Source organism: Prionailurus bengalensis, chromosome D2 (assembly GCF_016509475.1).
Source record: "Prionailurus bengalensis isolate Pbe53 chromosome D2, Fcat_Pben_1.1_paternal_pri, whole genome shotgun sequence".
In the NCBI taxonomy this organism is placed as follows: domain Eukaryota; kingdom Metazoa; phylum Chordata; class Mammalia; order Carnivora; family Felidae; genus Prionailurus; species Prionailurus bengalensis.
Genome location: NC_057351.1, coordinates 82,764,897 through 82,782,438, shown reverse-complemented (window position 1 = coordinate 82,782,438; position 17,542 = coordinate 82,764,897). Strand labels below are relative to the sequence as shown.

The window sequence follows — 17,542 nt, the reverse complement described above, 5'->3', positions numbered from 1 at the left end:
GTCAAGTCCTTAACCAGTAAAGCAAGTCTATGTTGTTGGCTGCTAGAATCAGCAACATTTTTGAAGGACAGATCCACATTTTTTTTAGGGATTCTAGTCCTGTCCTGACATGGTAGGCTGAACTTGCTTCGAGGGCGCATGGCAAAGAGTTATAAATTAATTGTGTGATCCAGGAAGTCCTTAGGAAGACCATGCCTAGCCCTTGTTTCCTCTGGTTGGCTGTAACCATAGCAACCCCTTACTCCAGACCAAAGTTCAGGTGCTGTAAATCTTTATGGCCATGTTCATAGTCCAATGGTCCTCGGTATATTCCTCCCTATGAAGAGCAAGCTTTCATATTTTATAAGAAGCATTCGACTCCATTTCTAAATACTGGACTCCAAGTGGGTCCAAGAATATTATCAAAAGACCTTTGATATTTTTTTAACCTTAGGACCCCTACTTTCCTGAGAAGATGCCTACGAAGAAGAAAACACTGATGTTTTTATCCAGCTTCTTTACAAGCTTCGGGTCATTCATCGTAGTCTGCTCCATGCTCGGGACTCAAGAATGGGTCAGCAGTCAAATTGCCATCAGTGACTCGTCTTCAAACGGTAGTCTTGTTATCACCTATGGACTTTTTCAAGGCAAGAGTCACCAAGAATTCAGTCATGGACTTGAGGAATCACAAAAAGGCTTTGAAGGTAAATGATAAATTAATCTGCATGGGGTGCAGTGAGACTGTGTTAGCTGGGTAAGACCCAAGTCATCCTCCTTATGGGCCAAAGAACTGTTCAAAAATGATCTCCTTGTAAGCGTTGAGATGGCTTGTAGGTATGAAAATGTATCTTTAATTTTGAAACTTCACCACATTATTGTTTTAGCTTCCTCAGTTCTGGTTGTGTCTATGAGCACCGTGGTGCTCATAATTCTGGCAAAGGCGATGTTTAAGTGATATTACCAAGTCACTGACAAGTAACTAATTAATTAAATATATGTAGCAGGAATATGGTATCCAACATAGGAGGGTAATAGGAAAAGTATGCGTATGGATGGTGGATTTTTAGATGGGGTAACAGTCCCTGTCCAGAACTCCGTTGGTGGAAAAACTAAAGTGGAAAATGTGATCAGGTTCTCCTTCTTAGATCTCCAGTTCATTTCTTTAATCTACTCGAATTTGAGTTTTTACCTCCAAAACATCTCATTTTTGTCAGACCTGGTACTAAATTTCTGTTAATTCTATTCATTGCATGTTTTGTAGGAATGCCCCATTTTTTTTTCTGATTTCTTATATAATAATGCTCTCCTCTCTTGATGGGTGGAACACAAAAATTCACTGAGAATGCTAAGTTGAATTTAGCTACCTATTTGACTTTTGAAGATTGAACATATACCACTACATTTTCAAAAATTAAGAGCGGTCTTTGTAACTTATTCAGCACCTTGACCTTGCATTAAACAGTGTGGCATACAGGTAGCCAGGCATTATCAGCCCGATACAGTCATTATCTCTTGACTTGTAAATGTGCATGGTTTTCTATCTCGTACAAATGTAATATTTAGTTTGAGTTGGAGCCTTAGACTCAAGCCTTTAGTCTGAGTTTGAGCAATGTGGTTGTATTTCCAAGTTATAGAATTTCTCTTTTAAGACATTAGCAAAAGCAACATCTCCTCCAGCCTGTCGGTAATGCCACCTCCCTCCCCGTCCCCCCCTCCAGCCCTGACCTCAGCTTCTCAGGGAAAGGAGGAATATTCCCTTTGCGGCACCCAGAAGCTAAGTCTTTCCAAGATTCAGTCACACATTCAGGATGTGAATAGCATTTTCAAAACCAGAATGTGTCATAGTTCCTGAATCTCCAGACACATTTAACATTTTTTAAAATATGTGATAGCAGCCTGCGAATTTTTTGATTTTCATGCTGTGTCTGTTTGGAATCAGTCGGCTCCAATTTGAGAGATGTGGCTTCAGGGAGAGCCCTGCTTCCCTGTGTCAGGGAACCTCAGAGGCCGCAAGGGTAGGTCCCAGCCTGGCTCTGCAGCCCCGTGTGAGGGAAGTGGGCACCATGGAGTGGAGAGGGCAGGGGTAGGCGTAGGCTGGGACAATCCTGAAGGCTCAGGGCCCACATTTGCCTTTGCTTTGCCTGGCTCTCTGCTTTTACTCTGTTACTGCAGAGCCGCGTTCCAATGTCGTGAAGTCACTGCCAGCCTCTAGGTGCCATAGAAGATAAACCACGTCCTGATCAGTGAAGGTACATAGTTCAGCTGCTCCAGCTCATGTCAGCTAAGGGCTCCCCAGAGCCTATGGGGGCTTCCTTGCTGATGGTTTTTACAACCCTTGAACTTGGAGTACTCAACAGTTCTCCAAGATAGGGAAACGTCATGTAACTAGGACGTATATCGTGGTGTTCAGCCGCTGCAGACCCAGGGATGTTTTCCCTGGAGAGCAGAATTGGAGACTGAAGAAGGGGTGCTGCTCTGCTGGTTTCTCATGACCACCTGGGGCTCATCTCAAATCAGCAACCAATCATCGGCGGTATAATAGTATCTGTATAGATGCCACTTCCTTCCCCAGCAGTGAAGGGCTAACCTTTCCATTTAATAAGATGTCAACCATGCCAGCTTCTTGGCCTGAAGATCTCCAAAGAATAGTTACTATTGCTAAGCTCTGCTACATTTCTGCATGGGATTGAACATATTGTGCCGATGGGGGCTGTAGATTTGGAAATGACAGCACGGCATAAAGGGACAATGGCTGATATCCACATGCCAGAAGAATCCACCACCAATATGTCAACTGGTGGGGGAAATATTCAGCCAAACCTGGAAAGCAAACTCTCCAATGTGTCACTAGATTATTTGGGCAGCTCAGCCTGACCAGGACATCTCCTAGCTTCTTCTAGTGGTCTCCAGGTTTGTTCAATATCCAGATGAAGAGTTACAGGCCCTGTGTCTACCAGTAAGCACCTGGCTTTTGTACTCCAAAAGTTCTGGATAGTGAATGTCAGTCCAAAACACTTCCCTGAGCAGCTGCTTCATGAGGGAGGGGCGGGGATATGAGAGGCGTTGCACATGGCTCCTGGCCTTGGTCAACTCACCATAGCTTCTATCTAGAGAAAGGCCCCCATCAGTTAAATCAGGTGGTGTAGGTTGCTATGAGAGCGAGGGAGAATTTCACCCAGTCTGCAATCTTCCCCCCCACCCAAAAAAAAACCCACCAACAAACAAACAAACAAACAACTGGCCCACCAGTCTCTTTTCCCCACCTACCCAGTTTGTTCTCAGGGGACCCAAAATTGCACTATTGGCCCAAGCTACCAATAAATAGAAAAAGTAAATCTGTTGCAAAAATCAATGAATTGCAAGATGAACAAAAGAGGCTTATTTCTTCCTTAATACTCCTACTCGCCTACCCCACCCCATATACACCTATGCTTTTCCAAGGACGAGCAACTTGTTACTTGTCCCCAGAGACATGACCACGCTGGGTGATGGAGCATAGGGGTGGAAAATGCACTCTCTCTCTCCTTCTCTCCCCGAGAGAACCCAGATACATTTCCCGGAGGCTCGGCATGCCAGCTGGGACTTTTTGGAAGATCTCAAAGGCCCAGCTTGTCAGGGGTATGCTGTGGTCCACGGGCTGAGGGGTCCACCAGGCCAGGCTCCCTGATGACCAGGTGTTTGAGGAGCGGGTGGTGGCAGTTCCCACCCACCCACAAAGCCACTGGCTCTCCCCTGAGTTCTGAGGACTTCTGGAAAACCAGAGCTAGAAGGACCAGATGGCTAGTGGATCCCGAAGGGTTAAATCTCCATGCATAGAAAGCCCGGATGTCCAGATGACCCATTTCTGCACACTGCCCGCGGCCCCCGGCACATTTCTGCCTCCCAGCTGTGGGGGCCATGGCCTCTTTCCTGAGGTTGCCAGAATCTGGGCAATTAGTTCCAATTGTGAGGTGGTTTTCCTGATTCCAACGCTTGGCCCTGAAAAGGAAGAGAAAAGAACGGAATGTATTTGCTAATTTTGTAGGCAGGGAGCAGCTGTCAGATGCTATGGGGGTTTATTCTATTTCGTTCTTGCTAACTTTCCCCAAATTTCCAGCTTCCATTGTCTGAGTTCTGAGCGAGGAGGAGGCTGGGAGATGTAGCTGTCATACCTGTGTGGCAGGATATTCAGAGGCTGAACTAGAATTTTAAAATACGGCAGTTAAAATTAAGATAAATTGCTACATCAATACAAAGAAAAGTCTGAGTCAGTAGGCTCCAAATTGACTCCCTTTTGAAAAATCATGTCTGTTAGATCTTACCAAGAGTCTAAAACAAAGCCTAACCTGACTGTCACTTTGTAGTTTACTCTGAACAAGAGGAGTGTTCACCATTTGCAAACGTACATCCATTTACAGCATTTAATAAGTGTATAACGCAGAAATATTCTCCAGGGCACTTCAGAGATGGCATTTTCCCCACACTGGAATGTCTTATTTTCTAGTTAAGTATCCCAATTATTTCTCATTGGCTAAACACCGAGTTTGTTTGGTCCCCAGCACATTTCTGATTAGACCTTCGAGCTTCCTCCTTGGTGTCCAGGGAGGAGCAATGCTTCCGCGTGGTGACGGCTGGAAACTCTCCAGACGCCGCACAGCTGAATACGTGTGTCCTGCTTCCCGTTTTTGTCCTACTCCTGCTCTGGTGTCGTCATCCACCAGTTCCAAAGCAGGTGTGTGCCACCCGAGAGCAATGAAAATCTCAGCCCGAGCTCAGGGCCCTCAGAACAGCCCGACCCCAGTGGCTGCCCTGGAGGGCGTGTGGTGCCCGGAGGGCAGGTGGCCATCGGACCCTGGCCGTCCCCACCCGGGCAATCGGTGGTGGCGGGAAGGACCACATTTTTAGTTTAACCTATGTCATTAGATTTCTTACCTGGGATACGTCACACAGAGAGCGGTGCTAAGGACTTGGCCCTGCCCGTGGGTCGTTAGCAGAAGTCCAGGTACCGCTGGGCACAAGGGGACTGGCCGTGTGGGAGGTGAACTTTGCTCTCAGGCCCGCCTCTCACCGAGGAGCAAAATGTTCTCCAGCCAAGGGCGGTGACGTCATCGCGTCCATGTCGCTGGGCTGGGAACCCCCCTCTTCTGCCCTCTGTGCTCCCCCACAGGGCTCCCAGGGCAGCTCGGGGCAGTATCCAAGTCTCCACTCTTGTTTTCACCAGTTTGGTTTCTGCAGCCTCTCGCCGTCCACTGTCCAGTGACAGGAAGTCTGTCTCCCTCCTAGAGGACGGCTGATTAACAGCCACAAATCTGAATTCACAATGTGGATGTTCGGACCCCGGGAGAGCTGTGCCCTCTGGCCAGCATGTTTTGAAGCTTGGAGTCAGAGTAAAGTGTGTCCAGAGCTGGGGTCAGGCTGGCAGGAGCTTTGGAATCATGCCTGACAGAGAACCTTCCGGAGACGTGGGCTGTCAATCACACTGGGGTTTCGATCTCTCTTCAAATACCTAAAAGGCTGCCAGGCAGAGTGGAGCAAGGGGTTTCTGTGTTGCTCCAGAGGAAGCATCAGGACTCTGGGCAGAAGTCCTGGAGATACGCATCCGGGCACAGCACGATGAAGAGATTTCGAATAATTGAGGCGACACAGTGATGAGAAGGAGACACCTTGCAAAGAGAGGGCCCCTTGCTGCTAGGACGCTCCTCCCTGGTGCGCACAGGCCCTGGGGCTCCTGTCCTTTGCAGCATTGGGCCCAGAGACAGAGACAAGGGGCCCCCGAGCCCTGGGACAAGGGGCCTTTCCCGGCCCTTCTGGTTTCTGTTCTTTAAAGCTGCTCTGTGGTGGGGCTGTGAGTGGCTCTCTGCTCTATCCCAGGGGCCTGAGAAACAGGAAGGGAAAGAAGAAGGCTTTTACTTTCTCTTACCAGCCCCCTAATCACGGTTCTTACATCTGGCAACTCCCAAGGATTTTGTTAGCGTGTTACTAGGAGCTCGGAAATCTTTTTCCCCGATTATTTTTTCTGTACGTCGCCGTGGCTTTCACAGAACATCTTGGTAAACACTTTAGTCGATGTGGTGGCAGTCACCGGGGCCCCAAAACGCACCGGTAGCCTTTGGAGACGTTCTGTAAGTGCCCGGCTGGGGTTACAGGTAAGCGTGGGGACACATGCCTCCGGTCACCGGTGGTTTGGTGTCGTAAACAGAGGAGCGAGCAGAGGAAGCAGGGACACGGGGAGGGTGGCTGGTTGCGGTTAGAAACAGCAGGATGGCAAAAGCAGGAACTGATGGCCAGGGGCCCAGGGCATCTGTGTTTCGGATACGAGTGCGTATTCATGTCTGGAGCGCCTCTGCACGTAAGAGATACGCGCGTTTTACAAAATGCTGTCAGGACCCAGAGGAATTCAGCTCGGAGAGATTTCTGATGGTTCACCCAAGGTCCATCCTCCGCATGCATTCGAGCCGCGTGGGCCCTGGGTCCTCTCCGGCTCCGGGGAAGTGAAGTCGGGAAGTGTGGAGACACCCCACTTGTCCACACAGCGGTCATCTGCCTGTCTCCAGGGCCAGCTACCTGGTCACCATCAGCTCCTCTCCTCCTGGCCTTCTCTGTAACGGGCCGACCTCCGAAATCTCAGCCTCTACCAGATCCTCTCTGTCACAGGTTTTCAGAGTGGCCTCCTGTAAGTTCCCCCAAGTGGAAGCATCGTAGTGCTCCGAGCGGGGGGGGGACACTGTCCGTGATGATGTGGAAATGCCCATGGCAGGCGTCTGAGGCCAGAACGCACTGAGGAGGGCCGTCCAGCCCTGTAGCGGCTCTATCGAGGAGGGCACCCTCTTTCCTCTGGGAAATTGAAATTGGGACGGTCCTGTGGTTACACACATTCAAGGGGGGCCTGAGCACCGTGAGGCCCCGCCCCTTCCTGCTCCCGCACACCGAGATGCCCCCCTGCAGCTCCTAACCCCGGTGCCCAAGCGGATGGAGTCCAAGAGCCCCCCGGGTGGCGGGGAGCGGCCCTCCCGTCTGTAGGGCTGGGGTTTGCATTTTGCGCTCCGTGCTGACCCAACGCTGCTTTAGTTCTAGAGAAATTGAACAATTCTTCCCGAAGAACGCTGCACCTGGTGGCCATCCTGCTGCTGGTGCTCAGCCTGTGCACGTCACTGCTGAGTTCCGGGTTCACCTTCTACAACAGCATCAGCAACCCCTACCAGACGTTCCTGGGGCCCGTGGGCGTGTACACCTGGAGTTGCCTTGCTGGTGAGTGTCGCCGGGAGCACCCGGCGCTCAGCTGGGCAGCACGTCCCCGGCGTCTCTGCGTCTCTGAATCTGGCAAACACAGGAGCCCACGTGGCCACCGCCGGGCTGTAGAAACTGAGGAGGCCTGGTAGGTGCCAAGCTGCGTGCTGCGGCCTGGGCTCTCCTTCTGCCCATCTGCAGCGTTGTTAAGCATCCTGGGAAATAAAATGGTTTTGAATGCACCGGTGAGAGGCAAGGGGCCGGATGGGGGCAGGGTGTGACGTGTTAAAACGCGTAACAGATGCCAGTCTCTGCTCTCGGGTGTAGAACGTAAGGAGTTAAACATGATGCTTCTATGTCCACAAAACATTCATCTGTGACAACAAAACTCCTGTAGCGTGTTTAACTCCAAGTGGGGTTCCGTGTAAGGTATGGAGGTGCACACACACACACACACGCTCATACGTACACAGGTGACAAACACACATACATACACAAGTGTGCACATGCATGCACGTACCTACACGGATATGCACACACATGCACACATACACAGTTGTGTGCACACACACATACACAGGTGCGCGCACACACACACACACGCTCATACATACACAGGTGACAAACACACATACATACACAAGTGTGCACACACATGCACATACCTACATGGATATGCACACACATGCACACATACACAGTTGTGTGCACACACACATACACAGGTGCGCGCACACACACACACACACGCTCATACATACACAGGTGACAAACACACATACATACACAAGTGTGCACACACATGCACATACCTACATGGATATGCACACACATGCACACATACACAGTTGTGTGCACACACACATACACAGGTGCGCGCGCACACACACATACATACATCGGTGTGCACACACACAAATGTATACACATATATGCACACGAGCACATACTTCTACATGCATACATGTGCACGTATGATCACACACATACACCCATGTGCATGCATGCACACCCACACATATGCACACATCTAAACACATACACACAGATGTGCGCACACACAGAAGTGCATGCATGCATACACGGATGCACATACACAAACATGTACACACGCACACACGTACACACAGTCACACACACACGCACACACTTATTTACTCTCCTTCTCACCTCCAAGTAACAACAGTCAATGTGGGCTAGAACCCAAACATGACACCTCTGTATGGCTGTGCCACAGAGAACCGCAAAGAAGGTCGTTTAGAGGATCTGGGGCCAACACCCTTCTTGCGGGTGATGTGTGAGCCCCGGTTGATTCTGTGCAGGGTGACTGGCTTATTTTACTTGTTTACTGGTCCAGGCTGGGGTGGGGGGTGCAGCGCAGATGGGAAGTGCATCCCAGCTTGAGGCACAGTGTGTGTGGCTCTCGCTGGGTTTTCGCCAGGCTCTGCAGCTGCCGTAAATGCCCAAAGGCCTGCTCGGTGGGGGGCCTGGTTGCCCTCGCCAGGTGGCCAGGCTTCTTCTGCTTTCTCTCTCTCTCCACCATGAAAACTTGATCTCGAGAAAGGATCTGAAGAAGTCTGTCCTCCCCTTGGGAGGACTCTGGACGTGGTTTCGTCTAAGTTCTAGGTAGTGCATTTTAACCCCGGGCCCGGAACTTTCCAGCACAGGAAAGGTGGTCTGGTATCAGGAAGCCTCAAGGAGGACTCGGGGCTGCTTCCTTCTGTCCTTCTGTGAGAGGCCGTCCTTGCACAGGCCGGATTCAGGTGGCGGGAAGAGGTCCCCGGGTCTCTGAGCTGTGGCTCTCAGCAGTGGTGTGCTCAGAAGAACAGGGCTCTTGGGGGGCAGGGGGGGGTGGGAAAGGACACCCTGGCTGGAGCCCAGGCAGCTCCAAGTGGTAAGGACACTTCCGCCTTCTTCACACTAATAGTTGAGGAGCCAGCCCCAGACGGCATGAAACAGGGGAAATCCATGCAGCTCGACACTCACAAATGGGATGCTCTTAAGAGTGCCATTCATAATCGGCAAGCCAGGCCAGAGGCGGGAACCAGGAACGCCTGTACGGCCACACTGCATACCCACCCCTCGGCTCTGAGGATTGGGGTTGGGCTGCTTTAGCCACATTCATGCATGCCTTGCCCTTTCCTTTCTTCCTGTGGTTGTATTACCTGGTGGTAAAAACGAGCCAACCCCCCCGAGTTAAAGGGCATCCGCCGTGGGCCAGGCCCCACAGCGCTGTGGAATGAGTGTTCCTGCATCAGCTTTCCCCAAGAGTCATGCTAAGGGACTCGCTTACAAACTCAGATATCCTCACCCAAAGACCAGGCTTCCTTTCCCCAAGCTCTTTCTACCACTACAACTCACCTCGGTCAAACCAAAGGCAGGGTTCATTGGCACTCTTTGCCAGGGTAAAAAAAAAAAAAAAGGATTCTTTTAATTTTTGCTCAGGTAATTAAGAAACTAAAAAAGGTGGTGGCTTCAGGTGCAGCTGGATTCTGGGTCTCGACCCACGCCCTCAGAACAGATGCCGTGCAGGTTGCTTCTCTCTTGATTTTCCCAGTGTTCTCTCTGGTGTTGAGCAGCAGACAGGTCCCCTTAAAGTCAGGATGTTGGCCGACAACCCCAGAAGAAAGGACTTCTTTTCCCCCAAATCTGACTCTCCCTGGAATTGTCCTTCCCCGGCCCTGGAACAACCTCCATGGAGTTGAACTCATTGGCTGACTCAGCCAATAGCTGGGACGCCTGACCCCTTGGAGCGGGGGCTGGGGGCGTCCTTAAGAGGGAAATAAGGACCTAGTGCAGAAGAAGATTGGATACGGGGTCGTAGGGACAAAACGGGACGATGTCGCCACTCTACAGCCTGCAGGCCTCAAAGCCCATTGCCTCATAGACCCTGTTTCTGCAAAGCTGGAGCTTTAGGCTCTGTCTCCACAGTTGAGTATGCACTGGCTCTTTACACGGCGGAGGGCGATGCATGTTTGTGGAAGAAAACAAGAAAAACACCAGGCCGGCGGCCTTCCCCTCAACCCCTCCATCCCCACCTACTTGTAACAACAAAGCTTTGTCTGATGGGGAGAGAGTCGTGTGGCGTTCCTTTCCCAGCTTGGGGCAAGTTCGAACACACAGAAGAGTCTGCGGGGGAGGCAGGAAACCAGTCTGAGATGATATCCGTGTGTCAGGAGAAGGTCTGCATTCTGGCAGAGGTCACAGGGAGAGCTTTGTGGCGTTGGGCTTTGTGTCTGGCCTCCTCTGAACGCCTCCCATGACTTCTTGATCCTAGAGCTCTGAGAAGCCAGGCTTTTGCCCCGGGTTTGCCTCTGGGGACTCCCGATCGTCTTCACATAGGCTTGGGCTGTGCGGAAGGTAGTGAAAACTCCTTTTCCGTGAGTCTCCGCCTGCAGTCACCTCCCAGGCTCCCGTGTCCCCTGACCCCAGCCTGCCCTTAGCACCACACCAGCCCGGCATGGCCCAGCCCTGACCATAGTGGGTATAACCACAGGAGAATGTTGGAGCCTGAGACAACTCTCCAGATTGTCTTCCCCCACACATTTGATCCTCAGCCAAGGAACCCAGAGAGCAGAAAGTGATGTGACAGGTCCCACGGCCTAAGGGTGACGGGCCAGGACTGGCGACAATGTCCTGAGCCTTCGGGAGATCCCCCTTCTACCTCGGGGCTCCCTTTGTCCCTCTGTGAATCCCCTGTCCCCGAAGGCTGGAGAGGAGACAAGGAGAGGCATCTCCTTCATACAGGGGCTCACGTCAGCACCTGTCTGCAACAGCCCCTCCCAGTTCGAACCAAAGCCAGCACGTTCCATCGAATGAAAAGGTGTCTCAACCCTGTGTTCACCCCACCCCGTTGTGACTAAGTTTTCATAAGAACTTTCACAAGAGCGCAATGAAGGCTAACTGGAGTGTGAGACGCACAGAGCATCAGAGGAGAGGGCTCTCAGATGCACAAGTTATTGAGAAGTGAAACCGTCCCACGGAGGATGAAGGTCTGCCAGCGGGGAGAGTCAGAGCACTCTTCTCACACAAAAGCCCACAAGCTAGAGCCTTTGGAGGCTTGGGGAAAGCCCCCGGGTGTGGGCTGCAGCCAGGACACGTTGACCACTCCCCCCAAGTCTGTCGAGTGTTGGGTAAGTGCTCCCAGAGATGTGCAAACGCCACCTCCGTCGGCCTTGGAACATTGCATCAGTTCAGAGAGAACCCCGTGCCCTTTGGCCGTCACCCCCTCCCCACTCCCAGCCCAGCCCTAGTTCAGCCAACCGTGAATCTGACCCCCTCTGGAAGGCGAGGAGAGAGGTCCAGGGAAGTGCACAAGTCACCCGGGGCCAGGAGGCCAGAGCCCTGGAATCCAGTTCTCTCTGACTCCAGGACTCCGTTCCCCATGGGGGCCAAGGTGGCTGTCCAGAATCGATACCAAGGCACATTCTCCAGGGGAGGACGTCATGAAGAATAAAAAAGGGACGATAAGACAACCAAAACATTCTAAAATGAGTTTATGGGGTGCCTGGGTGGCTCAGATCGGCTAAGCGCCTGACTCTTGCTTTCGGCTCAGGTCATTATCTCACGGTTTTGTGAATTCGAGCCCCACGTCGGGCTCCAAGCTGACAGTGCAGAACCCGCTTTGGATTCTCTGTCTCCTCCTCTCTCTGCCCTTCCCCGACTTGCACTCCCTCTGTCTCTTTCAAAATAAATAAATAAACTTTAAACAGAATAAAAATAAAATAAAATGAGCTTAGTGAGAAGACCCTTCCCAGTTAATCGCCACACTCCATTGTGTGCAGAATGCAAGTCTAGCCTCCGAGCCAGTGTCTGGGGCTCCGTGCGGTGATCTCCTCCTCTGTATTCAGTGCTCAGGACCCTCGGAGCGGCTCCCCATCAGTGGGGTCCTCTCTCACAGTCCCAGCTGCTCTGAGCTCACTGTCCCCGGGTGGGTTTGTGCAGGCTGTGTCTTCTGCTTGCCATGCTGTGTCTTCCCAGCTTCTTTGAATCCTTGTCATCTATCCAGACCTCTCTAGAAAGCTTCCTGCTGACTCTCCTGTCTACTCATTCCCCAGTTCATTCAGCACAGCTCTGTGTGCACTGGGAGGGGCCATGTGACGCGCCCTCAGCGGAGCAGACCCTTCGGGATGGGCTCGAGCTGCGTGTTTGCTCTTGGCCGGACTCTGCCTGCACCGTGTTTAGCGTCTAGCGCCTAGGATCTAGCTCATCCCTTACGTTTCTTTTACACCCTAACACCTAGAAGACCGTAACCTAGCCATCCCATAAATGCCCACAGAGCACATGTTCCACTAAGAAAGAAAGTGACATGTGACATCTAAGCGATGAATCCCTCAATTCTGCTCCTGAGACCATTATCACACTGTATGGTAACTAACATGGATTTAGATTTAAAGAAAAGGAAAGGAAGGAAGGAAGCGACATGAGAAGAGTGCATCACAACACTTCATGTTGTTCACGAACCCGAATCTTCTTTCCAGCGTTGTTCGTTTTCCTGACCATGATACTGTTCGTGGCCAACACACAATCCAATCATCTCTCGGAAGAGCTGGCCCAGACGCTGTACCCACTGTATCCGACAGCCACCTACAGAGGAACGACCCACAGCTACGGTTACTCGTTTTGGCTCACGCTCCTCGTCATTCTTCTAAGTGTTGCCACCGTGGTCATCATCGTTTTCTACCAGAAGGCCAGGCACCAGCGGAAACAGGAGCAGAGAAAGCCAATGGAATACGCTCCCAGGGATGGAATTTTATTCTGAACTCTATGTTATGTTGTCTCGTCGTTATGTCTAGTCTGTTGTACGTCAGCCCCCGAGAGGTTACTGGCTAGCTTGTCTGGACCATCCGCATGGTTAAGGGCGGCCCTGGTTGGCTGTCACTTTGTGATAGTTTTGTATCTCGTGATGCTCCTTAAGTGATGTACCCTTGACCAGCTTTCTTCCCTCTGGGATGGGGAAGATGAAAGGAAAATGTCTGCAGGCCATGCAGCGTTCAAAGCAGTAGAATGATTCCAAGACCATGGATCCTTCCAGCCGGGTCTCACTCCCTAAGATTATAAAGGTTTGTGGTACGCACCTTTACTTTAAGTAGCTCAAAGCACTTTAGCACCTAGGCTTTCCTCCTCAGGAGGGACCAGGTATTTTTTATTCCACTGTATGAACAAACACTTTCAAGTACAGAGGGATTCAGAACTCATCTTTCCAGGACCAGGTGTTGGAGGCAAAAGGTGGGTGAGACTTTGGGGTAAATTCCCTGGTCCCCGGGACCCCTAGTTGTTGACAAAATTCAAAACCAGTGGCGGGTAGGAGTATTGATATATGACCTTCAAACCCATTTTTGAGGTGGCAGGGTGCAGTTTTTATATGGAAAAGACTAGGAAGTGAGAAGATTAAGAAAGACAAAAATTATAGCCCTGCAGCCTCCACACTAGGGAAGCTAAATGTATTTTTGGTTTAGAAGGATTGCGGTGAATTAGTCAAAACGAAAATGTCACATTGCAACAAGTTCTGGTAACCGACCCTTTGCCGTTGACACAGTCTGGTTGCCTGGATGGGAGTGTGTCAGCCCCAGCAGAATCCGGCCCAGCCAGAGGCCAATAAATGGCTTACAGCACCGTGGCTTGCCGGCATTCCCCGAGTCGAGGCCAGGGCAGACACAGAACACAGATGCTGGTTTGCCCTCTACAACAGGTGGATAGAATCGATTCACAGTCTCATGAGAACACAACAGGCAACTAGGAAATTTTTGGAGAGCTCCCAAATGGATTAGACCTACTTTGCCAGTACGATATTCTTCCAGAAAATCCCTTTGAGGATCTTTTGAGCTTGAATATCCCACTAGTCAGTCAGAGTGAACACGGACAGGATTCTGAAATAATAACTCTGTCATGTCTTGACGTAACCAAAGCCAAACAGAGCAGAAGTCTCTCGGTGTAGTTTACAAAATGTCGTGTCTTTGGACGGAAAGATATATCCTTTATGAAGCTATTAGGGATTCGTGACCTTCTTGTCTACTATTTTTTCACAATCTGTCTTAGAAATAATATTTTTTTCAGTCAAGAAACATGAATTGAATACCTGTGATGTGATCAGCCCTGTGCCAACCCGGATACCTGCCCCCCACGGAGCTTACTGTTGAGAAGTCAAGACAGACATTGCAAAAGCAGGTGTTACATTCCACGTAAAACAGGTACTTAGTCACAAAACTGTGCTCATTCTCTGAAAAGTCAGTTCTCTATAACCACCCACCCCGAAGTCAAGGTTACTCCAATAAATTAACTTGTGCAACTTTGAGCGCATTAAAAATATGATTCTCAACAGTGAAAATGTTCTAAATTCTTTGAAGCTAAAAACATTTATGTTCTTTGAAGGTTTAATTTTATACCAGAGTGTGATAATGCAGGCAAGTCATGGAAGAGAAAACAGATAAGGGTAACAAATCCATGCAAATGGGTTGCTAACTAGGCAGGCACCCCCACCATGTGCTGGTGCAAAGGACATTATAGGATATAAAGACTGCATTTATTCATCTCAGCGTTTGAGCAGAGCCTGGTTTCGCTAGGGGACAAAGTATCTCAATCCTTAAATCACAGATGACCTATGAGGAACCATTCAAAACAGGAATCTATACAGGGAACTAGCTTGCACAATTCTGGAGATAAAGAGCATGGCTCTCCCACTATGTCAGAGGTAGAAGGTAATGAAACTGTGTGTGTGTTCTTTAGAAATCTTCTTAAGGAAGAACAGAGTTTGCAGACCACTCTTGGGCATAGACGTAATTCGCTGTTCTAAAATCACTTAACCTTGGGGCGCCTGGGTGGCTCAGTCGGTTGAGCGTCCGACTTCGGCTCAGGTCATGATCTCACGGTCTGTGAGTTCGAGCCCCACGTCGGGCTCTTGTGCTGACAGCTCAGAGCTTGGAGCCTGCCTCGGATTCTGTGTCTCCCTCTCTCTCTGACCCTCCCCCGTTCTGCTCTGTCTCTCTCTGTCTCAAAAATAAATAAACATTAAAAAAAATAAAATTAAAAAATACAATAAAATCACTTAACAAATGTGCATCACGTCTGTTGTAATGGACCCACATGAAACACTATGGAGGGCTGAGCTATTCTACGGAATTGGAATGTTTCAGCGGTCATGATACGAGCCCCTAATTAACCCGTGTGGTCCTGTTAGGATGAGCTAGATGGCAAGGTTCGTCCACATTTGAAAAAATAAAAAAGTCATGCAGAATATTGTGCTCCTCCATTTTATAAGAACACAGGGTCCACGATGATAATTTTAGGGCAATTAATACTTTGCACTAATGTCAAAGTGATGATGCTCCCCTCCCCCTCCCCAGTGAGTTGTTTGCAAAGCACTCCGGGAGGCAGGGATAACCTCCAGGTAGGCTCTGCTATCATTTTAATTTTATTTGATCATCTCAACAAACCCTGTGGATCAGGCCGGGCAGGAAAAATGGTCTCCCTGGATGTGACACTTTTCAGGGTCTACAGTGTTCTTACAGCCAGCCCCACACGGCCACGCAATACTGGTGCTCCCATAAGTGACACGCGGCCGTGCGGGCAGACAGATCGGCAGCCTTCTCGGCCTCCGGGAGGCCCTGGGAGCCTGCAGATTCTGCGAAGGACAGGCAGGCACTGAGCGTACTTCCTGAGTAAGCTGGGCTGCCTGCATATCGCCCAACGAATTTCACTGACACCTGCCCCAGAATGTAGACGGGCGGCCAGTCTGAACGAGGCATCGCATGTGTGGGAGAGAGGGGTTCACAAGCAGGAGCCTTCCTCGTTCTGAAACTGCAGCACAGAGACTGGTCCTTGGTCCCTGAGCCACACTCAGGGTGCTCTCCTGACCCCGGAACCCAGAACCCCCAGGGGCCATGGGCAGGCGAGTCCTTCAGTCGGCGTGAAAGGCGGGTCCCTCCATGGCAGCCCTCTTCCCCGTCCTCACCCCCAAACCCGCAGCACCCAGGGCGAGGAGACACAGTCGGAGGCCCCGTGTCTCAACTGCTCTGGCGTCTCGTAGCTGACCCAGTGACACCCCCTCCTGAGCTTCTGTTTCCTCGTGACTAAAAAATAAAATACAAATAGCAGAAATGACCATCAGTGTAGGATTGAGCAGGGAGGTTCTGGCATCAGGCTGCCTGGGGCTGGAGAAGTTACTTAATCTCAAGGAGCCTCATTCCAATCATCTGTGAAATGGGATGACGATCGACACCCAGGATCTGCTCTCAGGGTTGTGGGAGGAGCCCTGACAAGGTGTGCAAAGGGCTCCTGGCGGCCATGCCCCTCCTTCGCAGAAACCCGCGGTGTGTAAAAACTATAATAAAAACTAAAGGTGAGATCATGAGCTACTGTGGGCCACATCAATCCTTTTGCTTTGTAAACGAGCAAGGAACAGACACCTGAGACCCAGGAGGTTAATGAACTTGACCAAGCATCCAAAGCCGGCAAGTGGCTAAGGAGAAGTCAAAGCAGCACTCAGACACTCTTTTTTTTTACCTGTTTCTGACTCAGTTCCATAAACGCTGTTTGCATCAGGCGGCTGGCACAGGCCTGGGGCTTGGGGGCACAGAGACAAAAGTTCGAAAGGAGTGTGGTGTCCACAGAAAGCGTGGCCTTCTGGGTGTGCCTGTCACCTTTCACGGCACGTGTGAGGCTCACGGTGGGTCTCATTCACTCAGAACAAACAGGAGCGGCTTGCTCAAGCAAAGGCACCCAGTTTGTTTCACAGAAAACCTTCAGCCCGGCTGGGTGCTGACCTGAGCTGGAGAGGGTGGGGTCTCGGCGACAGGACCTGCCCACACACGCCCAGAGAAGGTGGCACATCCTGTGACCAAGGGACTTTGTGCTCCTTAAAATAGAAAGAAGGCCGGGTTACTCATGGTGACCCAGGTCACTGGCTTACCAAGGCTGCTCTCGAGCAGGAACTGAGGTATGAGTGATGTCTGACGCGTTACCTGCCTGCCCGAGCGGGCCGGCCCCAAAGGGTGCTGAGGATTGTTCCTGTCCCTCATGCTCTTCCCGCCTCGTGTCCTCACTCTGCCCAGAGACCACTGGAGTTTCAGACGAGCACCCAGTTCCTTCCACCATGCGTTTGCGTTTGGGTCAGGCTTCAGGCCATCAAAGTTTTATTTGCAAAATGTTAAGTTGTTTAGTAAAAAAAAAAGAGAAATTGAGACAGAAGTCCATTGTGTTTCAGGACTATCTGTTTCGAACAAACTACTTTGCAAATGAACACTCCTCCCAATTCCTACCTCACTCCTGACCAAGAGGGTTAGGCTTTTTTTTAATGTTTATTTATTTTGAGAGCGAGAGAGAGAGAGAGAGAGCGAGCAGGGAGGGGCAGAGAGAGAGG

At 50.6% G+C, this 17,542-nt stretch overlaps 1 protein-coding gene across 1 annotated transcript; it reads left to right on the top strand.

Moving 5' to 3' along the window:
* The first annotated feature begins 454 nt into the window (after nt 1-454).
* On the top strand, nt 455-14,512 carry CLRN3 (clarin 3). Its single transcript, XM_043597865.1, has 3 exons — nt 455-683; nt 7,027-7,206; nt 12,666-14,512. The coding sequence occupies exons 1-3, from the start codon at nt 455-457 to the stop codon at nt 12,944-12,946; spliced, it is 690 nt and encodes a 229-aa protein (XP_043453800.1). The 3' UTR covers nt 12,947-14,512.
* The last annotated feature ends 3,030 nt before the right edge of the window (nt 14,513-17,542 follow it).